The sequence below is a fragment of the Falco biarmicus genome, chromosome 12, assembly GCF_023638135.1.
Source record: "Falco biarmicus isolate bFalBia1 chromosome 12, bFalBia1.pri, whole genome shotgun sequence".
NCBI lineage: Eukaryota > Metazoa > Chordata > Aves > Falconiformes > Falconidae > Falco > Falco biarmicus.
The window spans coordinates 27232238-27257482 of NC_079299.1; the positions used below are offsets into that span (position 1 = coordinate 27232238).

Sequence of the window (25245 nt, forward strand, 5' to 3'; positions counted from 1 at the left end):
GAAGTCTGGACCTTTTTTGTTGTTGTTTGCTTCCTGATGCTGCATAGTTAAAATTTCCAGAAACAGGAGCACGTGAAAAGCAAAGGTGCACAGTCAAAATAGCCTGTTTCCCTGTGCCTAAAACCTTAGGTATGGTTGGCCACTGAATAGAAAGATAGATCAATAGCTTTGAAGTATAGCCACAGAAAGTGAATGTAACCAACAAACTCTGACAGCAAAGTGCAGAGTGGAAGCTAAAGGTGTACGGAAAGCCTCTCTTCCCCTTCATCAGTTTCTAATTGGTTAACATTTCCTCTAACCTTTCTATCAAAGCATGGGGTTCTAAGTCAGACAATGCCAGGGAAGTTAAGATCACATTCTCTCAAGCCTGGCTGACTACTGCTTTTTATTTAATCAGGCTGCTCCTTTGGGATTGCTTACTATAAAACTTAAAGCATTATTGGTGCAGGCTAAGAATGGAAGAGTTGTTGCAACGCCTTCCCTGAAGTCTGGGTCAGCACACTTGTGTAAGTGCGTACTGACAGGTGGGAATAGGGAAGGGTGGAGAAATTTTTGTACAAGAAGGAACATGCCAATACTTCATTGTGAAAACTGTGGGTGATGGCTAATGGAAAGGAACTTAAGTCTGTGAGGCCTTACTTGAATTTAAATGTGTGGTGGTAGCTTTATAATGTGTATCAAATGAAAGGCATTTTAGCCATGATCCAAAGTGAAATTGCAGCTGGCTTTCATCTGTGCCCTTAAAAAAATACAGTCCAGTGAACTAATAAGGATGTTTCCATTTGAGTTCAGCATGTGGTTAAGGGCTCAAAAGAGCTGGTGGCTGGAGTGAGATGTTGTAGACATGCAGCAAGGACATGCTTCCTAATGAGCTGGCAGATAGGGGAAGAATGATAGAGCAGAGGCAAGAGGAAAGATCTCTTTTCCAAGGCGACTGTTTTTCTGGTGCCAAGGACTGAAATAGCTGTCAGTGGTGTGTTCCTAATGAGGAACAGGGAAAGACCGGAAAACCAAGAGTGACTGTGTGTGTGTGTGTGTGTGTAGGGGTGGTGGTTTGCACAACTACGTTGAGTATTGTTCCCCTTTTCTGCCACTTACAGGAGAAAGGGATAGAGTTGTTTTACTCGCAAGAAACAGGTTGTCTTTATGCTCAGGCTCGGTGTTTGGGGAAATGCAATTGCTTTCCAACTGTGCTGTAGATCAGGGTGTAATCTTGGCAAGTGCAGCAAAGCCATCTCCAGCGTGAGTGGAACTGTAATTGCTTGACTAGCCCCATTCAAGACAAATAGATATGCATCTGCTTAAGTACCTCTTAGAATTAGTCAATAATCTTGTTGATGAGATCTAAGAGCCTTACACCTGCACAGTACAGGGCATGATATTGCTCTGGATATACCAGTATGGAAAAGTCCTTAGGCATCTAAGTTACTTGTGAATGGGACTTACATTAATAAAGGCCTGCATGCATTTGAAAGTCTTACACATGGAAGTGGGGTTGGGGGCTTGGTGCCAATGAATAATAAAAACTGATTTAAATGGAAAATATTATAGAACCAGAAATACCAGAAGGTGAATAAGAAGTTGTTGCCCTTAATTTCACACTGTAAATACTTACAAATGCTGTAGTCTCGAGCCAAGAACACCCCCCAAAATGGGGAATACTTACAGTGTCTGTGTATTGACACCTTTCTGTGGTTATGCAGCAAGTGCTTTTACTTTATTCAAAACTGCAGACGAGGAGGCAGGACCTAGTGGTGAATTGATAATGGGTATCTGAAGCTTGAGAAGCCTGTTCGGAAGGTCTGCTTGAAAGCTATAAATCAAAGGTCCTTAGCAATACATTTTAAAGTATCTTAGATTAAAAACTGCCCGTGTGTCATCTTAAGCTTTACGCAGTAACTTCGTTAGTCTTCAACTCTGCCTTATGTAAAATCCCCAAACCTTATTTTGTAGTTGTTGGAAGAACAAGCTGAACATCAGTACGTTTTAATTCTTAACACTCAAATGTGCCAGCACTTCACACGCTGCTTTCTAACGCATCATTGGCAAACTGCCCTTCTACCTAAAATTCTTCTGTTGCTGGATTATGCTCCCATATACAGAACAGCATAACTGGGTACTTGTTGTTGTTTTTGTACTATGTCTGCAAGGATATTTTGGCTGTTTTATGATAAACTTGCACTCGGCAGTCAAGTGCTTGCTAGCAGCAGGTTGTAAAGCAGTGTCGGATCATTTAAGTCACAAGACCTGGACTACAAAGTGAAATACCACAGATATATACAATGTTCCGAGCTAATGTGATCAAGCCATGATTTAGACAGTTGTAGGGCTCTGAAAGCTGAAAGCCTCTATCTGGAACTAAATGTCAAGTACAAAGTCTGAACTTTGAAATGCTCTGCGGAGAGAAAGGAGGATCTATAGCACATATATACAGTGAATTGAGTTTTCTGCTTTGAGCTCTGATAGTCTTGAATTTTTAATGTCAGCTAACATCTGAAGAGAGAATTTCCACAGTACTTCTCAGCCAAAACCTGTGATGTCACTGATGCTGTCAGAATGCCAAGAGTTGGTAGTTTTCAATTTAGTGTTTACACCAGAGTCCCAGAAGGCTTCAAACCTTTTGTGGTGCTTATGTTCAGTTTGTAGATGATGCTTTATTAGGCTGCTGCAGTATGATGTTTTTGTAAATATTCCAGTTAAAAACAAAACTTGCACCATTAATGGAGAAGCAGAGAAAACCACATTATGTACCAACCTATTGGAGCCGAAGGTAAAAGCAGCTGAACGTTCGTTATTCATGAACTGTATGATTCTTATTGGATGTCCTTACGCTGCAAAAGGGATAAGTGATTGGCACTAACCTAACAGTCCCTTTTGATTTCAAGCTTTGTTCAGTTCGATAATGTTGCATGGGTGTTTTAGATAATGGTTTGTAGCTCCAGGGCAGCCTTATCTTGTTTTCTAAAACAGAAAATTAATAAAACCAACTGGCTGCCTTAGTCTTGCCTGTGAAGCTGGAGAGCTGTGATGTGGGAGCTAGTAATACCTAAACCAAGTGTTAACTGTGACATCTCTTCTGACTTCTAGATCCTGATCGCGTTATTGAGAAGGCATCCCACTCTGGCATGATCAATCCAAGCCGTCAGTGGCAGACTTTGAAACATAATGCAGGAGTTGCCCACTTTGAGTACCAAATCCGTGTGACTTGTGCAGAACATTACTATGGCTTTGGCTGCAACAAGTTTTGTCGGCCAAGAGACGACTTTTTCACTCACCATACCTGTGACCAGAACGGCAACAAAACCTGCTTGGAAGGCTGGATGGGACCAGAATGCAACAAAGGTTTGTGATGAATGCTCAACCCCCGGACAATCAGCAGGCTTGGATAGGATTTGAGTGCATTGTATCCAGGTGGCAACTCGGTGATCAGTTTGTGCAGACCACAGAGCTAAGGACTGATGGGACAGCGACTAATGCTTTACCCAGAAAACTAGGGGCAGGAGAAGACTAGTTTCAGCCTTGATTTAAAATCTTGGAGAGGTCTGACAAGTACTGGGCACTTAGCCGATGTGCTCTTTCTCTGATTATCCACATCTTTGCCCTTGGGAAGAAAACCCAGCCCATTGACTTCAATGGGAGTTCTGCTGCTGACTTCAAAAAGGATTTCCCCTTTGGTGCAGAACTTCAAGACAAGCAGGAAGGAGAGACTTGTTTTAGAGCTGACCTGGCAAGTGTAAAGCTTTGGTGTTTGAAAAGTCCCAGGCTGTTTGTTCTACCTAGATTATGTATAACATGTTTATTGGGGAATGGCAACTTCCTAGGTAATTCAGAAGGAGAAAGCAGGACTCTCAGTAGAAACAGACTACCAACATGTCTTGCTGACTTGAGCTTACCTGCAGTTTGAATTGACGCTCATCTTAATATCCTGTCTGATCAGAGATAGGGCCCAAAAGTAAATCCAGAATAGTTGAAAGTTGCTTTGAGTTAGATGTAAAGCCAGAGAGAGTGGGCCAGTTCACCTGCAAAAGACAGAGAAAGGAAACGTGTAGGCTCAAATTTACTTGAGCTCTCTAAGGTGAGACGATTTCTCTTGCATAGAAACAGCTCTTTGAACAGCATTAGGTACGATTCCTTTGCAAAGCTAGTTGATAGATTTCCTACCACAGGGAGCCACCTACCTTGGTTTTCTGTCCAGCAGACTTGATATGAGAGACTTGTTAAACCCCTGGATTTAGTAGGATTACAGTGTTGGTTAGAGATTAAAACATTCCCACGAGTGTGAAGATGCAGGAAGCAGGCAGCATGCTGATACTCTTCATTTTTTGTGTTAACAGCTATTTGTCGTCAGGGATGTAGCCCCAAGCATGGTTCTTGCACAATTCCAGGAGAGTGCAGGTAAAAGCTCCCTCTCCCTCCTTGTCCTCATGTCCACACCCCCCCCCCACACCCCCCTCCAAATAATTAAACAAGTGATGCTAAACCAAATAGGGCTGGGGGGGGAGGGTGGCTTTGGAGTCATGTTTTTGACCAAGGCACATTATTCATGCTGACTTGCCCAGAATAAGGGGGGAGCGGGTTTTTAATGCACTGATAATTTTAAGAAGCTTTTGGTTTGTGAAATGGTGGCACCAGGGCGGGGGGAAGAGGGGTATGGGATAAATGGTGTGAATGCTGCTTAATGAGCACTAACTAATTGTTTCTGCATAAATAGTGTGAATGTTTTGTGGGTATGGGTTGTTTTGTTTTTTGGTGTGTTTTTTTTTTTCCCAACAGCCTGATTAATAGGCTTTTTTCAACTACAAGCTTGAAGTACAGTGTGGCTTTTCTCTCCTCTTCTCCCTTTCACCATTTCCCCCTTCTTCCCTCCCACCCCCTGGTTTCTTCCATCAGTAGGCAAAAGTCAAGCATTCTTTAGAATGGGATTAGTTAAATCTCTCAGTTCCTTTACCATTGTGAGCCAGGCTCTGAGTGCTGAGAGGTTAATAGCTGGGATGAAATCTTGTCAGTAGGCTCTGATGAATGCAGAATTTTGCTCTTGTGCTTTGAAGTCTGTTCTGTCCTGGCAAGGAGACAATGAAAAGCAGAGTTTATCCATAACCCAACAATTAAATATGTGGAATGCCTCAAAATATGCAGCATCTATTTACAGTACGGCAGAAGTTTTCTCCCTTACTAACAGAGGGTTAGTGGATATTACATGTGGACATTCTTTATCGACAAACAGGTTGTAAGCTGCTTCACGTAACCCTTTATCATACCTGTTTATGTGCAATAGGGAACTGAGAGCTTCTGAGGTTACAAAATGTTGATATTCATCCTGTGCAGGAAGGGTTAAAAGTGAAGCTTGGGTATTCACAAATAAAACTCATTAAGTCTGAAGCAACGGAATGTAATTTTTCTGCCTAACAAACATATTGGTGGATTCTCTACTGCTGGAAACTTTTGCGTGAAGTGGACAGCTTTTCTTGTTCGAGCTACAGCTTATCTAGAAAGAGCTGAATCTGGGGTGCCTGACAGACTATATGATATAAGAAGTCAGCCTAAATAGTCACATTGTGGTTCATTCCTTCTTTCTGCCCCTGTAATCTGTGCTTCAAAAACTAAACAAAAAAACTGTCAAGGAACCTTCTGAAAGTAAGGTAGGAAGTAACTTCTAATCCTCCACATGAGATGTGGCAAAGTGAAAGTCAAACCGCAGGATGGACTGTTCTAAGTTCGTTCGGTGTTTTTAATGTTTAGTGGTACTGATACAAGCCAGTTAACCCCCAGAACACCAAATCAAAACCTTTTTTAATTAAAAAAGCCTAGCAAGTAGTAAGAAGTATTGGGGGGCCAGATGGCAAAAGGAGTGTATCAGTCAAGGCTACCAGTGATTTGTGCTTCTGTCATCAGAATAAACATGCCTTGTAAGGGTTGCTGTCTCCTAGTCAGAACAACAGGCTTTGTTTCCAGATATTTTTTTTTTCCTTTCTCTTTCTAAGTCTCTTGCCTCCCACTCACTGCCCAGACATGCACTAGTGCTCTTATTTACTTAAGGTGCAACTTTCCCACACTTGATTTGCATAGTCTTGAAACAATGCTGTCCTTCTGGTGCTTTCAGATAACTTCTGCTTGCCAAGTTAGACCAATATCTTTAAAGTGAACACAGAAACAAGATTTTATTTTCTTTTAAGTTTTGATGAGTCACATAGCCTGTATGTTACAAATGCAACAGAGTTTAAAAATAACATCCCAGCAGAACTGCTCTGTGTTCTGGTACAATAGACAACTTGCAAACATTCTTAAAATATCCTTTTTCCTTTTGGTGCAAGTCACTTTCTTTAATTCAGGCTAGTCAACAAATCCATATTTACTCATTAATCACTCTGCAAGGAAAGTTAAATTTCTCATGAGAAACTGCTGCATACATGTTCTTAAAGTACCACAGATCATCTTCTGGAATTGATATGTAACATTTTTTTTTTTTTTTAAAAATGCCCATAGCCTTATCCAATTTTGTTTGTTACGCTTTGAAGCTAATGTTTGAAGAATGTCATACCTTTGGCTCTAAAGCTCTTGGCTTTTTTTGTGGTGTTTGTGTAGTTTTTTGGTGTGTGTGGTGGGGGTTTTTTTTGTTTGTTTTTAATGTTTCTCTTTACACTTGTTTTAAAGAAAACAAACCCACCCCCCCCCCCCCTTTGATTTGGCAGAAAGGAGTAAAATTCCTGCTTTGGATACCTGGTTTTGCAGGTTGAGGTCCCTTAGTTTTGCTTGCTTGTGTGGAAGCTCACAGGCAAGTTGCTTTCAACGCAATATAAATTAAAAGGGTACGTTCTTAAATTTTGATCTTTGTGCGTTCTTGTTATATTCCATATACAGAAGGATTTTCCAAGAGCTACTTGAAAGAGGCTGTTTTGCCTGATCTGGTTTTCTTTCATGTTCTTTGCACACAAAGGCACACAAGCTGGACTAGCTTTTATTTTTTAAAAAACACACAAACTAACAAGAATTTCCCATTGACTTTGAATAGGCTGCTGTTGAAATAGCTATTTTAAAAAAGTTAATTAGGATGTAGTTTGTCACCTGAGATTTTTAGAAGGCAAGTCAGACTTACCACGAGCTGTGTGTGATTGGATAGATCCTACTAGCTTTTTCCCATGAGAAGAAATTGCCAGTAGAAGAATGGTGAGGGGTTTTACAAATAGAAAGCTTAGCTGACTTCTGTACAGATGAGTTTTGTTTTCATAATTTAGTGACAGCTTAGTGCGTAATTGCTGCTGATCAATTACTCTCAGGACCTGTTAATGAAATACAGTACCTCAACAAACCCTTGCTTTTTATTTCCAAGTTGTTTTCCTTGTTTCTCTCTATAAATTCCCTTTGAAGAATCCTTGGTGTGCCTTGTTAGTGAGAACTACATGAAAACCAAAATGTGATTTCCTTTAAGGGGGCTTACCTTTGAAAGAACATCTTCCTTTTTTAAGTACAGAATTCAGGTAGTTCCTTGACAGTGGCAATAAATAATTTAAATAATAATCTTCTCCATACATGAAACTAAAGTTTCTCAGAATTGGATATGTTTTAGTTCTTCTCCGAAAAGAGGTTACCATAAATCAAACTCTGAAACACACTGACAACTGATCTTTGAACACATGTAAAATCCTGATGCGTGCCGTTTGCTTTCATCTCTTACTGTGGCCCAGTCCATGCTTGCTGTTCAGAATAAGGTTAGCTTCCGATAGAGCAGATTGCTCCTGATGCTTTGCTGCTGCCTTGCCAAGGGCTCAGATTTTGGTGTTTATGGTTTTGTTTGTCTTCCTGCAAAGCCAGCATGGCTGAAATGCCTGGAACCTTGGATTCATGAGGATCTCTGGATAACTATTGTTTCCACTGACTTCCCCCCACCCCCAATTTATAAAGCACCCTGTCAAAGTCCAGAGATTGATTTGTAGTGCACACCCACCCTCTCTGCCACATTTGTGTGAGGCTCCAAAACTGTTATTGTGCTGAATGGCCTCATGCTGGTTCTCTCGGAACAGTTATTCTTTTGTCAGGAGGCTGGCTACAGAGACCTTGGCAAAACTACTAAAATGTTTGTTTACAAGAAACCATCAAACAAACCTTAAATAGCTTCTCCCCTCCTCTCGTCCTGCCGCTCTCCCCCACCTCCCCAGTCTTTCTCCAAGCTTTAGGGTTCTGTGCTCGCATCCACACAGAGCAATTCTAATTTGTTTGTTTCCCTGTTCTGACTTCTTTTTTTTTTTTTTCTTTCTTCTCCCCTTTAAACGAAGGTGTCAGTATGGATGGCAAGGCCAGTACTGTGATAAGTGCATTCCACACCCAGGATGTGTCCATGGCACTTGCATTGAACCATGGCAATGCCTCTGTGAAACCAACTGGGGTGGTCAGCTCTGTGACAAAGGTATGCTAATCTTATGGATAGCCAAGTATAACACTTGAATTTTAACACTGGGAGACTTAGCATTGAGAGAGGGTACACACGAGACTCGGGGAGGCTCCTGAAACACCGTGGGAGTTTTTTTGTCCCTCAGCTACTCTAGGGTTGTCTCCTCTGCTGTTCTGGTGGCGTTGGCGTACGTCCTTAATTTTTGCCTGTCCTGGCCTGTTCTTGTGTGTGGATGTATTCTGTAAAGGCTCTAGAATAATGGAACAAAGCATGCCACGTGGTGATGTTTCTGTTGCTTTTCAACCATGGCTTTAATGCTCCTTGTCTCTTGCAGATCTGAACTACTGTGGAACCCACCCACCCTGTTTGAATGGTGGTACCTGCAGCAACACTGGCCCTGATAAATACCAATGTTCCTGCCCTGAGGGCTACTCAGGACAGAACTGTGAAATCGGTAAGTGTTTGAGGCAGCGGCTGAGCTGCCACTTAGCAGTTAATTCTTGCCAGCTTTCAGTGGCTGGTTTTGGATATGCTTTACGAGACTGGGGAAAAATCAGTTTCTAGCGTTATGATGTCAGGGCTGGCTACAAAGATCCAGACTCGCTTGATTGCGCTTCATTGCGAACAGTCGGTATCTCTGAACGTCAGCCCTCTGCTCACCTGAGAGATCGCTACGACTTCCCTTGTCTGGCTGTGACTCGGACAGTTCCAAGTCAGCATGGAGATGAGTTTAGCGTGGAAGATGACTTCCTGCCAGCTAGTAGCTGTTCGACTTGCAGCTTTCACAGGAGTGTAATACCTCAAGAGTAACAGTGGTGTGTCCAGAGTAGAAGCATGTGGAGGGAGCAGGGGGTGGCTTCTGGTGATACTGCTATAGTCTTCACCATGATGTACTTGTGTCCCGGTGCAGCGGAGCACGCCTGCCTCTCTGATCCCTGTCACAATGGAGGAAGCTGCTTAGAGACGTCTACAGGATTTGAATGTGTCTGTGCGCCTGGCTGGGCTGGACCAACTTGCACTGATAGTAGGTCCTTTCAAAACTGTATTTAAAAATGTGCTACTTTGCTGTTTTAGATCAGTCTTTCTAATCCCTGATAAACTTACAGGACAGCCTACTTCCCCTTTCCCAGCTTTAGCATTGGTTCTTGGCAGCTGTTTATGCCACTGTGCACTCTCTGCTCCTTCGCTTGTATCAAGGTTTTTGTTAAATGCCTGGGGAGAGAACGGCCAATGGCTTCTCGAAAGAAGCAGAATGCCAAGTTCTTGTAGCATTCCGGCAAGCTGTTTAAAATACTGTTTGAGAGACTTGCTGGATCAAAATGACTCCCGCTTGCAAAAAAGGCCACAGGTGTAAACTTACTCCCCTGTGCTTTGAACCCCCTTTCACACTACTAGTAATTTTTGAAGGAGGCTTTTGCTGAAATCAGAGTAGACCTAGAAATTCCAGGCAGAAGTCCTGTTGTCTTTCTGCTCCTCAGGGCAAATCCTAGTAGCAGCAACCATTTATCAAATTTCAGTAACAGAGCTAAGCCTCTCCTTAATCTGCATTACAGATATTGATGACTGTTCTCCAAATCCCTGTGGCCACGGAGGAACCTGCCAAGATCTAGTTGATGGATTTAAGTGTATTTGCCCACCTCAGTGGACAGGCAAAACGTGCCAGCTAGGTGAGAACTGCTTTTCTCTTCATCCAGCGTTGCCCTGGGTGGGGAAGGTAAATGCAAAAGGGATCGTAGTCCAGTGGGCAAGGGTTATCGTGCCCGTTGCATCAGGCATGCTTATGGCTCTGAAGCCTGCGGATGTATTCTGGCATATTGAGAATATGAAGGGTCAGTGTTTGCAGGACCGGGGTCTAGGACAGTCTCGAGGCATAGAGTGGCTTCCTTCTGTTGTCGTTTTGCTGATGCATGCTAGCAGTTGAAGGAAATAGTTAACTAAGCTAAAGAGACATACTTTAAACGGTAAATGAACTGAAGTGGGGAGGGTGCATGTGTATGCCCTCCAGTCCTACCCCCACATGCGTTTATTCCTTTAGCCTGTGAGAAAGTTGCTGTATCTCTTCAGCCATGTCAGCTCCTCCAGACCAAGGAGTTCACAGCTGGGTTCCAAACTGTAGATGATCTCACGCAGAATGAGCTGTCTGCATTCTTTACACAACACACTCATCCCAGTGACCAGGCTGCAGCACTCCTCCCTCAAAATGCTCAGTGGAGATGGGGCTGTGGGGGGAAGTTGCTCTTAATGTGTGGCCGGGTAATTATCAAATAATTAGCGTAGCCTGTGTGTTCTAATTGCAGAGAAATCGAGACTTCAGAGACTGATGATTGACTTTTGTTCATTCAGGTCCTGCTAATCCATGCTGTATATTACAAGTTCCTCTTAGATCTGAATGAGCTGCTGATTACTGCTGTGAAAACCAGCTGTAGGGGTTGTTTGTTGGTTTTTTTTATTTTCTTCTTCTCCCCCCCTGCCCCACAAGCCCTGCATTTGGCCATTCACATTGTTTTTTCAGATGCGAATGAATGTGAGGGCAAACCCTGTGTCAATGCCAATTCCTGCAGGAACTTGATTGGCAGCTACTATTGTGACTGCATTACTGGCTGGTCTGGCCACAACTGTGATATAAGTAAGTGTCTATACCCTTGGGTTTACTAAAGGCCAGTTGCGTGTATGTATACACGCCACGGAGTTCTAAGCTCAGACTCAAACTTCAGGCAGAGTCCCAGCAGTTGATGTTTTTAGAAGGGGAGTAGTTGGTGTGGAATGAAAATACACAATTTTATCAAGCTCATTAGTCCATAACATAGCTATATTGTGATAAAGTGACTAAAACAATGATGTGAAGTTTCACTGCCTCTAGTAGAAGAATCGAGAAAGCTTCCCACCCATTATAATAACCTTATCTCAAGGCAGGCATGCAGGAAACTTGACAAAAGGTTTATCTAGCTGAAGTTTTAAAGAGACTTGAACTCCATATCTAGTGTAAATATATTTTTGCCTTCTAACCATGCTAATTTCATTACAGATATTAACGACTGCCGTGGACAATGTCAGAATGGAGGATCATGCCGGGTGAGCCATTCTTGTGGGGTGTTGTTTTTCTGTTGTTTTTTGTTTCCCTGAGACTTGTAACAGTAACAAAAACATTTGAGTCTAAACACAAATAGTGTGGAAAAAAGCAATTAGCTGGTATCAGTTGCCTTTTGTTTGAGTTGGGGGGAGGGCCTGTGTCATGCTACAGCATATTGGGGTATGTCTGTAGAACAGCAAGGGTGAAAAATGTAACTGCAGTAAATGACTCGCTCTCACTGCCAGTGTCACCAGGGAATGGGCTGGTTGTTGTGCAAACTGCCTACTGTAAATGTAGATGCTCCCCTTCAAAACACAGAGTAATGCAGCTGCCTGGCCATTAAGAGCATAAGTCAGTACTGGGGGGTGTGTGTGTTCATTTTCCCCCCCTAAATAGACTTGCTATGTTTGGACATAGTAAGAGGATATGTTTTTTGGACTGTGTGTTGTTTTGTTTTGGGGTTTTTTTTCTTCCCCTTTTAAGAGTTTTTTCCTCCCTCTTGATACTTTCTTATTAACTCTAAACTTTCTTGTTTCTTCCCAGGACTTGGTTAATGGTTATCGGTGTATCTGTTCACCTGGCTATGCAGGAGATCACTGTGAGAAAGACATCAATGAATGTGCAAGTAACCCTTGCATGAATGGGGGTCATTGCCAGGATGAAATCAATGGATTCCAGTGTCTGTGTCCCGCGGGTTTCTCAGGAAACCTCTGTCAGGTAAGAAGCATGGGTGAAAGGCAGACCCTCAGCCAGTGGCGTTTCTACCAGCACTCTTGATCTGTACACCAAATGCCTTGCATCCAGTGAACCATAGTATAAAGCTGTACTTGATATCGCTGTCAGCCTGCCAAGAAAGTGCTTGATTAATATATATTGGGGGCAGAAAAAAGAAACCAACAAAAAACCCTGATGGGTTGCTGAGGATTCCTTTTATTAAACAGACCGCAAGTGTTTGCATGTCTGGTTTTGTTGCGCACTAACTATTAGCTTTGAGTGGCTGTTTAATATCAAGAGTGCCGTCTGCTGAAATAGTTGCAAGTCTAACTACACTCTCTGCGTTATGAACAATTCATTGAGGCAGCAGCTAAAAAGGTCAGATTGCACAATGTTTGTGACTGCTGCCGTAGTGAGGGAAAGCTATGATAAAGCTTGTTTCACTCTGCCTTCCCCTGTTCCTACCCCCCACCTTTTTTATTTCCCTTTCCTTCCTCTGCACTGCTTACAGCTGGACATAGACTATTGTGAGCCAAATCCCTGCCAGAATGGTGCCCAGTGCTTCAATCTTGCTATGGACTATTTCTGTAACTGCCCTGAAGATTACGAAGGGAAGAACTGCTCCCACCTGAAAGATCACTGCCGCACAACTCCTTGTGAAGGTCTGTGTTACCTTGCAGGTGACCGGGAATGAACAGCAATAGTTTGTGCCCCTCCCCTGGCTGGAGCCATAATGCAGCTGCAGTAGTGTAGTCACTGGTGTAGCTCTTGGATAACGAGGCTGAATTGTGCCTTATGCCTCAGTTTATAGAAGATGATGGGTAATATTTGTACGTAGCAGCTATTCAATTGTGTTCACAGGGACAGAAAACACGTGTAACAAATAGCCTGCTGTGTTGAATTTATTCTAGGCCACCAACGTAGCCCAGCAATCTTCAGATAAGATGCTGTGATTATTTTTGCGCAAACAGTTGGTATATTTTTTTTTTACTTTAAAGCAGCAAGCGTATTTGGCAGTGTCAGGTTAACGGTTGGACTCGATGATCTTAAAGGTCTCTTACAACTGTGTGATTCTATGATATGTATGTCTTTTCAACTTCCATCACTGGAAATTAAAACGTTGCTCTTAGTTTTAGGAAACCAGACAGAATGGCAATCCTCACACAAGTCTCTGCTTTTTCTACAGTAATTGACAGCTGTACTGTGGCAGTAGCTTCTAACAGCACGCCAGAAGGGGTTCGTTATATTTCTTCAAATGTCTGTGGTCCCCATGGAAAATGCAAGAGCCAAGCAGGTGGAAAATTCACCTGTGAATGCAACAAAGGATTCACTGGCACCTACTGTCACGAGAGTAAGAGCTAAAAAGAAAACATATTTTACTTCCCCTACTCGTTTTGGAAAAAGATTCCGTCCTTTCCTCCCAGACTGCTTTAAGGTTTCTTTCTTGTAACAGTGAACCTTGGAACTGCTTTAAGTTTTCATATCCCGCTTGGGCGAGGCAGATTGGAATTTGCTAGGCCTTGGGGAAAGTTCACAGTAATGAACCTTCTGGCCTTGAATTGTATGTTTTTAAAAACCTTATGTATACAAGGTCTGAGGTAGTTAATAGGGGGGTTGAATGTGGATCTTAAGGACTCCTGATTTTTTTGTTTGGTTGGTTGGTTGGTTTGTTTCTAATAGTAATTGTTGAGTGACAGGCTCATCACTTTGTGCGCTGTTTTTCAGCTATTTCTTATCTTGCTTAAAACCCTTTCTCTCAAAAGGGTCTTAGAAATGGAAGTAGCACCAAATAGTCTGCAATAAGATGACTTCTGGTAGCTGTATGATATTTTTTCTTTTTTTTTTTTTTTTTCTCCTCCAAACTGTTGCAGATATTAATGATTGCGAGAGTAACCCCTGCAAAAACGGTGGCACTTGTATTGATGGCATCAACTCCTACAAATGTATCTGTAGTGATGGATGGGAAGGAACATATTGTGAAACGAGTAAGTTAAGCAGTTCAGCATGCAGAAGGATTTCCTGGAAAAAAACCAGGAAAGGAATGGCTGGTACTGTCTTAAGATGATGGTGACCAATGCCAATTCAAAATAAACTCCCCTTCAAAGGCCACAGAGGACAAGGTGTCCTCCTTTCTCCACTGAGTCCCAGGCTTTTGTGTCGGAACTAACCTGAAGTTACGTAGCTGGATGGGGAATAGAACCTGGCTCTCCTAACTGTTTGGCTTGCTGCTCTGCCCTTTGGATAACTCTCTGTAAGAAGCCCTTCGTGTTGGTGCACACCATTTTAGGAATGGCGTATCTGCGTATCACGCTTTGTTTTGTTAGGCTCAGAAAGAGGAGTGAGTGTTCAGCTCCTCTCCTCTGACTGACAGGATAGTTTATGTAATAGGCCTTTTCACTTCTTGTTTACTGAAACAAGATGACAAAATGAAAACAAACCGGAGGAATGTGGTGGAATAGTCTTTGTCTCTGTAACAGTGCTTAAAGCTTTAAAATACTGACTTAAGTGTTTAATCCATGATTGAAATACAGGCCAAAACTAGGGATTGGGCATGCACCTTTCAAGCATCACGTGTTTGTGAATTCTGTAAACACCACTTGAGTTACTTTCTCTCCTTAACGTATCTAGATATTAATGACTGCAGTAAAAACCCTTGCCACAATGGAGGAACTTGCCGAGACTTGGTCAACGACTTCTTCTGTGAATGTAAAAATGGGTGGAAAGGAAAAACTTGCCACTCTCGTAAGTTCAGCATTTCCAAAACATAACAGGCATGATCTGTTAGGCTGCTTAAACTTGTTGAATTGCATTAAGAATGCACCAGTATTCAGGGTAGTTTGGGTTCTTCACAGGTGACAGCCAGTGCGATGAGGCAACGTGCAACAACGGAGGAACATGCTATGATGAGGGGGACACTTTCAAGTGCATGTGTCCTGCAGGATGGGAAGGAGCCACTTGTAATATAGGTAAATACCCTGCGTAATCACCAGGAAGCAGATGCAGCGCTCAATCTGTGACCTCAGTTTTTCCTCTTGGCTCAGTTTTGGCAGCTGTCTAACAACTCAGCGGCAAATCTTGTTTCTGTTACAGCGAGGAACAGCAGCTGCCTGCCAAACCCCTGTCATAACGGCGGTACCTGCGTAGTCAGCGGGGATTCTTTTACTTGTGTCTGCAAGGAGGGCTGGGAAGGACCCACATGTACTCAGAGTAAGTTGTCTCTGCTTGAACTTTTCCAGAGTGTTGCATGATGAGAACATTAGCTCATCCTGTCGCCCTCGGAGCTGAGATTGAAACCAGAAGGGAAAGCTTGTTTGATGTCGGCTTTAGCATCACCTGAATCTTTGTTTTTAATGACTTTATGTGATAGAGCCTTGACCTGGGCATGAGAAAGTTGCAAATGAGCTAAGTGGAGACAGATGTTGTCTTGTTTTCTCCTGCATTCTTTTTCTAAGAGCAGCTCTGTCTGCTTCCACTTCCCCCCCCCACCCCATTAGATTCTTTACAAGGATCTCTTCCTGTGTACATGTGTTCCACAATGTAGTTAACAAATTTTGTGGTAGAAGCCTGGAATCAATTTAGTAGAGAATTTCAGCATATTTTTGTTAAAGTTGAGCAACACATAACTTGGGTATTAGGGGAAGTTTGATCCTTCTTTACCGACAGTCGAGTTGTAGCGGTCAAAGTCTGCATTCTGCATATTGAATGTTGTCTGGTTTTGCTTTGCAGACACCAATGACTGCAGTCCTCATCCTTGGTAAGTTGAGTATGTTTATCTTTCATCCTTTCCTTGTTGTTGTTGTTGTTTTAGAATTCTAGATTGCTTTTATCTGTAGCAGTTTTTTAATGTGTATAATGACTTCTCTTTGTAGTTACAATAGTGGCACTTGTGTGGATGGAGACAACTGGTACCGCTGTGAATGTGCTCCAGGCTTCGCAGGTCCTGACTGCAGGATCAGTAAGTGTCTTGACAGCACTCTTGATTTTTGTTTTGCTTGAATCTTGTTGCAATCATCTTAATTGAGTTAAGCGATAGATCAGATTAATGATAGATGTCCTGTGTCTTCTGTATCCCTGCCCAGATCGTGGCTGTGGGGAGGGCAGGAATTTAACTGAAAACAAAAGAAATCTTAAAGTCTGTTCAGCTGGAACTGAAACCTCTTGGTTCAGCTGAGTGGGCAAAATGCCCTTCAGGGTAGTCTTCCCACTTAAAATGTGTTTGTGCGGCACAAGTTTCTGCTTGAGATAAAACCGTGCCAGCCAAAAACCTTGTCAATTAATAATCCACCTACAAGCCCTGAGGTGATGTATGCACTTCCCTGTAGTGTAATAATTATTACAGGTAGGAGGACACTAACGCTTTTTTTTTTTTCTAATAGCAGCCACGGAATGACAAGTTTCATAGTAGTGTTAAACCCCTTTCGAGCTGTATTGCTGTCATCAGTTGAAGATTCTAGTAGCAGGACAGACCTGGAGTATGTCAAAGGAGAGGAAGTGCGGCTGTGTGAGAAGGAATGTGTCCTTGCCCTTGAAAAGCTTAAGCAGTCATAGGGGTCAAGTTTTGATCTTTGCTAGTGCCACACAGCAGAAACTTCAAAGAACTTGCTGTGACGTTATACTGGCGCTGCTAGTAAGAACCCACCTCTGAGCAGACCCTAGAAAATGAACATAAAGCTCCAGCAGGCAAAGCTCTTGTATGTTTTTTCTGACAATGTAAAAGGATATGATAGAGTAACTCTTTTATTCCCTCTCCTTCCCATCGTAGATATCAACGAATGCCAGTCTTCACCCTGTGCCTTTGGAGCTACGTGCGTAGATGAAATTAACGGGTTCCGTTGCATCTGCCCACCAGGTCGCAGTGGCGCAGGATGCCAAGAAGGTATTCCAGGTGTCATAGCTGGTCATAGCACTTGTAGCGAGAGCTGTGTAATTGCATGTGAACAGGTTTGTGGTTGTATGGGTGGGTTGGGTGGGTTTGCTCAGTTGGGTGTTTTTGGGGGGGGGCATGTGGGGTGTGTGTGGTGTGTTAAGCAAGTATCTACATTTATTGAAGAAGCAAACTTACCACTAGGTTTAGGTGAACCTGGGTGCTGGGGTTTCTTTGACTTGGTGGTTTTTCTCCCCATGTTAAGTTTGTAATTCTGTTCAATCCCTTCAGTTACAGGAAGGCCTTGCGTTACCAGTGTTCGCGTAATGCCAGACGGGGTTAAGTGGGATGATGACTGCAATACCTGTCAGTGTTTGAATGGAAAAGTCACCTGTTCTAAGGTACATCTGTCCTGCGATTTGAGTTTGATTACTTCCTCCTGTCCTGTAACCAGTGGTTACTTAGCGGTATTTATTCTCTTCTAGGTTTGGTGTGGTCCTCGACCTTGTGTCATACATGCCAAAGGCCATAATGAATGCCCAGCAGGACATGCCTGTGTTCCCGTTAAAGATGACCACTGTTTCACTCACCCTTGTGCTGCAGTGGGGGAATGTTGGCCTTCAAATCAGCAGCCTGTGAAGACCAAATGCAATTCTGATTCTTACTACCAGGACAACTGTGCCAACATCACCTTTACCTTTAATAAAGAAATGATGGCACCAGTAAGTAGCAGAACATAGCATGTGCGTGCCATGCCATGGGGAGCTTGCTTCCCAGAGCATGAAACAACTGTTTAAACTGGTAAAAGTCCAGTAAAAGCTGATGCTCCCTTATTATCAAAGAAAATGGAAGGTATAGAAGGATGAATACAGACTTCTGCCCCCAATGCTTTTGTGTCCAGCAAAGAGCACGTGCTGCTTTGGAGGGAATTCCACTTCCTCTTCCCTTGAGAGCTCTTACTTCAGAGCAAAAAATAATTCTTTTATCTGTGTGTTTGTGTGCATATATATATTAAAAAAAAAAAACAACCAAAACCACACCACCTTTTTTTTTTTGTATCCTCCAGGGACTTACCACAGAGCATATTTGCAGCGAGTTGAGGAATCTGAATATTCTGAAGAATGTTTCTGTTGAATATTCCATCTATATTACCTGCGAGCCTTCACACTTGGCAAATAATGAAATACATGTTGCTATTGTAAGTATTCCTGGAATATTTTTAAATGCCTTAGTAGTTAATTGCTGGGATACGTGTGCAACATGTGGATTTCATAAAAATCATAATTCCTGGCTTTGTCAGCACTTCTTGTGGATTACTTTCCATTCCAATTCCCTCTAAGAAGAGGGAAGAAGTCCTAGTTACATGTGCATACCCGAGAGCTCCCATCTGGTGGCAACCGGAATCAGAGCAGCAAAACACTTTTCTGTTATATTCTCCTGAGCGCTGCTTATTGGGGGGTTTTGGCCTTCTTTATAGGGATGGGGACAAAAATTCTGCGTTAGTAGTTTCTGCCCATAGCTGGGCTTCTTGTTTGTTTCTGTTCTGTTTTTCAAAAGTACTGACAGCCTTAACTGACTGGGAAAGTTTATAAATAGCAGATTACCCACACATCTGATCTGGCATTTGGTATTTACTGTGTGTTGTCTTCTGTAGTCTGCAGAAGATATAGGGGAAGATGAAAACCCAATCAAAGACATCACAGATAAGATTATTGACCTTGTCAGTAAGCGTGATGGTAACAACACACTAATCGCCGCAGTTGCGGAAGTCAGAGTACAGCGGCGACCAGTTAAAAACAAAACAGGTGAGCTTTTCCTTGTCTCCAAAAACTCGCATGCTTGCCATGACCAGAACAGTCTCTGGGAGCGGGTGAAGCTTTTCTCGCTTTTGAGATTTGTAGCGAGTCTGAGAATCTGGTTCTTGGCCTTGTTAGGGAGGCTTTGCGTCAGGGAATTACTTAAAAAAACAAACCCAAAGTTCTGCAGATGCTTTAAAACAGTGGCTTAACCTGCTAGAAGGGCTGTGACTCTTCTGCATTCTTCGTGGAGAAACAAGGAAGAAGAGGAAGGCAGCTGGCTGGCTCCGAAGGCTCCCTGTACTTACCTGGCGTTGCCGCTGTCCGGGCGCGATGCGTTAGCTGGTGGCGGAAGTGTCGCTGCGTTTCCGCAGCACGCCGGGCACGTACCAGCACCTTGCTGCCAGCTGAGAGAGAAGGGCCCGCAGCAGTTCCCCCCGGGCCGAGCTGCGGCAGGGTGACGTGGGGAAGCCCGTGTCGCCCATCCCAGCGTGGCTGGCTCTGCGATACCAGGAAGGTGTTTTGCCACGAGGGCTGCCAGGTGGCACTCCCCCCTCCTGAGCGCGCTTCAAACGCCCCGTGTTCAAAAAGAGCCAAGATTCCCCTTGTGTTACCGTCTGGACACCTGTGAAAAAATAAGGCTTAAGAAGCAGCTTTGTGTTCTTTGTGCAGTCCGGGCTCTCCACACTCGCTTTGCAGCAGCGTTAACTGCTCTTGTCTCTCTTCCAGATTTCTTGGTGCCGCTGCTGAGCTCGGTCCTGACAGTCGCCTGGATCTGTTGCCTGGTAACCGTGTTCTACTGGTGCATTCGGAAGCGCAGAAAGCAGAGCAGCCACACGCACACGGCGTCGGATGACAACACCACCAACAACGTAAGGGAGCAGCTGAACCAGATCAAAAACCCCATCGAGAAACATGGCGCAAACACTGTCCCGATTAAAGACTACGAAAACAAAAACTCTAAAATCGCCAAAATAAGGACACACAATTCCGAGGTGGAGGAAGACGACATGGACAAGCACCAGCAGAAGGCCCGATTTGCCAAGCAGCCAGCGTACACTTTGGTAGACAGAGATGAAAAGCCCCCCAACAGCACACCCACCAAACACCCGAACTGGACAAATAAACAGGACAACAGAGACTTGGAAAGTGCACAAAGCTTAAATAGAATGGAGTACATTGTATAGCAGACGGTGGGGTGCTGCCATGCAGGGCCTTTAAATATCATTATAAAGGCACTCAAGAGCTTGTAGTTCTTAAACTGTTGTGTAATATTTGAGTCTAAGGCTATTATTTACTTAGAATCCCTGTGTTAATTTAAGTTTTGACAAGCTGGCTTACACTGGCAATGATAGTTGCTGTGGTTGGCTGGAATACCAAGTGCTGCATTTCACATCTATGCAAAACTAGTCAAAAGTGCCCTCATGTAAATTCAGCTGTAGCTGATCCATCATGGAACCGTTTCATAAGGTATTACATAGCCTTATTACTCTGCCGTAGTGTTAATTTTTTTTTCCTGCCAGATGTTCCAATTTATACAGTTTCTTTAGAATAATACTTTTATTTATATTTATTGAATCTGAGTTTTTTGTATATTGGTTTTATGGTGACGTACAACTAGTTCTGTATTTGAAAGTGCCTTTGCAGCTCAGAACCACAGCAACTATCAAAAATAAGTTTATTATTTATTTTTTTATTGTATTTTTGTTGGGGGCGGGTGGGGGGAACTTGTCAGCAGTTGCTGGTAAATGAAGAATTTAAAGAGGAAAATGTGTCAAAAATAGAAGTTTGTATAGATATGTAAATAATTCTTTTTTTATTAATCACTGTGTATATTTGATTTATTAACTTAATAATCAAGAGCCTTAAAATATCATTCCTTTTTATTTATATGTATGTGTTTAGAGTTGAAGGTTTTTGATAGCATTGTAAGCTTGTGGCTTCTCTATTTTGAATTTATTTTCTTGTTACATGTTGCCTATATGCCAAAACTAAGGTGTTCTAAAATAGTTTATTTTTAATAGGATGGGCTTTCACGCCTTGATGCTGGTTTTTGTACAAAAATGTCAAACGTTTGAAACACCTTCCATAGTATCACTTTAAGACTATTTGTAAGTACTGACTGAGGCAGTTTAGAGAATTAGACTAGAACATTTTTATTTTTTTTTTTTTTTGCTGCTTTAGACTTGAAGAACGAGTGACAGGCAGATAATCTGCTAAGAAGCAGTTTAAGGGAACAAACCTGAGCTATTACTTTATGTAGATGAAATGTGAGTGGATGCATGTAATTAAAATATCAAATTAGCGTGTGAAGTTGGAAACACAGCAATCTTATTTTGTAAATTCTAATTATTTTTTCTCACCATGAATATGTAATACTGAACCACTTGTAGATTTGACTTTTTTTGTAATCTACTGCATTTAGGGAGTATTCTAATAAGCTAGTTCTTGAATACTTGAACAGTAGAATGTCCAGTAAGATCACTGTGTAGGTTTGCCATAGATTACACTGCCCGCCTTAACAAGTGAGGAAATCAAAGTGCTATTACGATGTTTAAGATCAAAAGGCTTATTAAACATAGTAATCTCAGTGGTTAACCATTGAGATCATGAAGATACCTTGTATTGTGATATTAGTGTTACATGAAAATGCATCTTTGATGTGTTGTTCCTGGCAATAAATCTTGAAAAGTAATATTTATTAAATTTTTTGTATGAAAACATACAAGAGCGTGGAGATTATTGAGCTTGGAGGGGCTCCTGCCTCGGGGGTTGTGCAAACCCAGCAGCAGGGGTGAGGTTCCATTTCCAGGACCTGCCACCAGTGGTGGCAGAGTCAGTTTGTTGTTTGATGATTACACGCTCCCCTCTGGCTCCAAATCAGACTGCAAGGGTTTAGAAGCAGCACGCCCCTTGTTCCCAACAGCTTCTGGCTACCTCGCTGCTCTGTACTTCTGAGAGACCGATGATGTGACTGGAATTGTGCAACAAGTTTGCTTTGCATGGGCCAATGAGCTACCACCAGATAGTAACCAAATCTTAAGTAGCTAGGCAAGGTACAAACTGCTGACCTGGATGGGAAAGGCGCTGTAGATGATTCTGATTCCTAATGGGCAAAAAGTGCTTTCTAAAGCATAGAATAAACTCTTAAAATATTCAACACAACAGCTTTTAGTGCTGAACAAGTGCAGCCCCTCCTGCCTAAGAGGGGCTGCGTGTGTGAGGCCGAGTTAGCCATCTGCTAGTCTACTCTTTATTTTGGCATGTTTTACCAATGAAGCTGTTTTGGTAAGGTGCTAGTATGAAGCTGAAGGAACAACTGGCAGCATCTAACAAACTCAACCGAAAAACAATTCAAGTACTTCACCTTAAACCACCCCGCTGCCAGGCAAGGCCCTTCCAGCCATGTTTTCTTTGTAGGAACTACAGATACTTTTTATAAAAAGATGGCTGCAATACAAAGTCAATGAACACTTACAAAAATCCTCTGAGCACCAGCCATAATAACGCTGTTCTGTCTTCTTTACAGCTGTATAAAAAATAATTATTTAGTGTTACTTTTTATTTCAAACTTGCTTTAAAAGGAGATTTCTAGCTTGGCGCGATGCTGCCTTGCAAAGGGGACTGCTCTGACTCATCACAGCCCCATGCTGCATAACTTCGATACCAGAGAATCATCTCTTTACCCCCTGCTAAATGGGAAGGCAACAAGATTAGCTTCACGGGCCCACTTCATAATTCCTCCTCAAACAAATCCCACCAGTATTTCTTTCCCTTTGTTCCCCAGCTTCTACAAACTGCAATAAAGCAAACACATTGTGTCGAAAAAAGCCACTTAAAGATAATGAAATCTTCCACCTGCCTCAGAAGCACAAAGCGAGGCTGTTCACTGGGCGCTTTTCCATACTTCCAATGCTGAACTAACCATCTTCCAGAGATCTGCCGGTCACGTAGGTCTCAAGTTCAGCAACACAGAAACCAGTCACCTCTTCTCAACGTCTGAAACATTTATACCTGAATTTGTGGGAATAAATCTGAGTCTGCCTTCTATTAAACAAAAAGAAAAACTAAACTGGGGCTTTTGCTAGTCCTGGGAACCTGTACTTGACAAGCTACCATGAACCCTACTGAGGCAAATCCTACTGACAGACTCAATCATTTAATGCAGTGACAAAGCTGTGCAGATCTCTGCAGGCCCAGTGTGGAGCAAAACTTGGGGCCCTCAAGCTTCAAAACTTGTCGAAGCCCTGGGTGCAGCGTTCCTGTATTCATTTCCAGCCTTCCCTGTGCTCCAAAGTACCGTGTTGAGCACGCGGAGGTTCTGCTACGGCAGTTTCTCTGTACACAGCCTGGTTTTCCTATACGACTCATTTGATGGCCACCTCACCGTGTTCCGAAAGTAGAGCCGCACAAGTTGTACGGGGTGGGGGATGAAGAGAATTCTGTGAAATTGCTGTAATGGTATTTTTAAGTTATATCCTCATATTGCAGTGGTAGCTTGAAAATTTACACAAAAACAGGCTTCCGAAGGCCAGAACCACCACCAAGCCAGGGGCCGGTGTATGAAGTGTTTTCCGTTGTCATGAAAATAAACAGAAACGCAAAGTTTAAGGCTTTCCCATTAGAACACCAAGGCACATTTATTTTTGTGGAAATTATACTTTGCCAGTTCACAGTTTACTACTCTGGGAAGATACATTCCGTTTAGTCAGGAGAAGTTTCCTGCTGCTAGTGTGTGTTTGTTCTTTAGATCCTTACTCGTCTAAGAACAGAAAAATGCATGTTTCCCGAGCTGCCGTTTAGACAGAGGAGTTTTAAAAAATAAAATAAAATAAAATAAAATTACTCTCCTTAGCACCCTCAGCCTCGCTCTACCTAAAGCTGATTGAAGCCGTCGAATCTGGGCTTGGTTCAACTCACGCTGCATCCAGCCACATCAAAGCCTCTGCACCTCCGCGTGGAAAAGGCCCATCTCATGTAGAGGTAACGAGCGAAAAGGTGCTGATCCTGCACGTTCCCTCAGCCGTAACGCCAACATATTCCTGTCACTGGGGGAAAGGCAGCCTCGGGAACAGCTGTTCCTGCATTGCTCATGGGAGCCAACGACAGCCGGCTAGCGCTCCTACCTCCAAAGGCTCCTTCAGCAAGGAACATAAACCAGCTTAGGGCCTAAACATGAGACCAGCATCAGGTGAGTTTGCTGATGAAGCTGTTTTCCTTTCCACAGAAACAACCCTTGCCCTCACACCAGCTACACACCTGCACAGCAAGAGTTAACATTTACTAATCAGCTTTTGGTCAAGCTGGAAAGCACAGGAGCCTGTGCTCCCCTCCACACTGCCCCTTGAAGACGAAGGGCTCAGGATGTCACCTGCCAGCCCCCGCCATCAGGCTGACCTGGGCCTTGCCTCCTCAGCTACCCTGCCCTGCTGTTCGCAGGCTCCCTCTGGAACGAGTCACAGGGCACAGCCCTGATGGCTTTATCACTCTATGCAAAGATGAGAAGTCCTGACAAGGGAAGTCCCAAACTCGGCCTTTTCCTCCCCGCAAGATGGAAGTGATTGCGCAAGCTCCCCCTCCCCTTCTAAACGGAGCAAGAGTATTTAAGTACATTCAAGAATTTTTCAGCTTCCTCTTTTTCAGCGTTGACACCAGGGGCCATTGTGATTGCAGCACGCACAGAGTTTGCTTTTAAAGGTTAGCTACTGGTCCCCCACATCGGAAAAAAGCAGTAAAATAGCTGTGCAACAGTTAGTTCTGATTTCTGGGGGTGAGGAGGAGGAAAGCGGCGAAGGTTCCGCGGGCCACCGGCCAGGCTTTCAGCAGACTGCTTACCGAGCGCTGGGGCAGCAGCAGCGGAGCGATGTGGTATCAGACAGGGCGTCGGACCAGAGTTCCAGCCCGGATCTTCCAGTGAGCACCTTCCCTGTGATGTGCAAATTGTTTCAACCAGTTTCTCTACAGGGTGGAGAAATGAATCTCTGTTCTTTTCATTCTAGCACTATGAGATCATATTAATATTAAAAAGGGGCATGCCCATCTCTAGAATTATAGCTCAAGACACTTTTCTTTAAAGATCTGATGCATAAATCAAAAAGATAATTATTATGGCAGCAAATAAAGCAGTTATGGAACTAGAATACCAATTCCTACTACCGTGGTACTATGTCTGAGCTACACCAAAGGATCTAACTCTGACAGAATGGGAGCAAATCCGTGAAACTGTCATTCAAGAAAGGTGCACTGTCAGGTCTCACAGGAACCAATTCCCAGCTTTGGAATAATTTAAATGGATAATAGAGCACACAGGATGGTGGAAGTTAATTCCCTGGCCGACTTCCAGGTGACAGCTGAAATGCCGGGTGACACTACATCATCTTCACAACTCTTTTACAATTTCTCAGCTTAAGCCAAC

At 43.1% G+C, this 25245-nt stretch overlaps 1 protein-coding gene across 1 annotated transcript in view; it reads left to right on the top strand.

Annotated features, from left to right (window-relative positions):
- Positions 1–21148, top strand: part of JAG1 (jagged canonical Notch ligand 1) — a 36464-nt gene extending 15316 nt beyond the window's left edge. Inside the window, exons 4-26 of the mRNA XM_056357785.1 lie at positions 3088–3342; positions 4335–4395; positions 8271–8401; positions 8721–8840; positions 9297–9410; positions 9940–10053; positions 10899–11012; positions 11412–11458; positions 12000–12173; positions 12682–12832; positions 13357–13521; positions 14042–14155; positions 14799–14912; positions 15023–15136; positions 15261–15377; positions 15897–15924; positions 16040–16125; positions 16933–17046; positions 17326–17435; positions 17520–17756; positions 18101–18232; positions 18689–18839; positions 19560–21148. Coding sequence (XP_056213760.1) covers positions 3088–3342; positions 4335–4395; positions 8271–8401; positions 8721–8840; positions 9297–9410; positions 9940–10053; positions 10899–11012; positions 11412–11458; positions 12000–12173; positions 12682–12832; positions 13357–13521; positions 14042–14155; positions 14799–14912; positions 15023–15136; positions 15261–15377; positions 15897–15924; positions 16040–16125; positions 16933–17046; positions 17326–17435; positions 17520–17756; positions 18101–18232; positions 18689–18839; positions 19560–20017 — 3221 coding nt within the window. The 3' untranslated portion in view covers positions 20018–21148. The remainder of the gene's footprint in view (positions 1–3087; positions 3343–4334; positions 4396–8270; positions 8402–8720; positions 8841–9296; positions 9411–9939; positions 10054–10898; positions 11013–11411; positions 11459–11999; positions 12174–12681; positions 12833–13356; positions 13522–14041; positions 14156–14798; positions 14913–15022; positions 15137–15260; positions 15378–15896; positions 15925–16039; positions 16126–16932; positions 17047–17325; positions 17436–17519; positions 17757–18100; positions 18233–18688; positions 18840–19559) is intronic.
- Positions 21149–25245: the final 4097 nt, after the last annotated feature.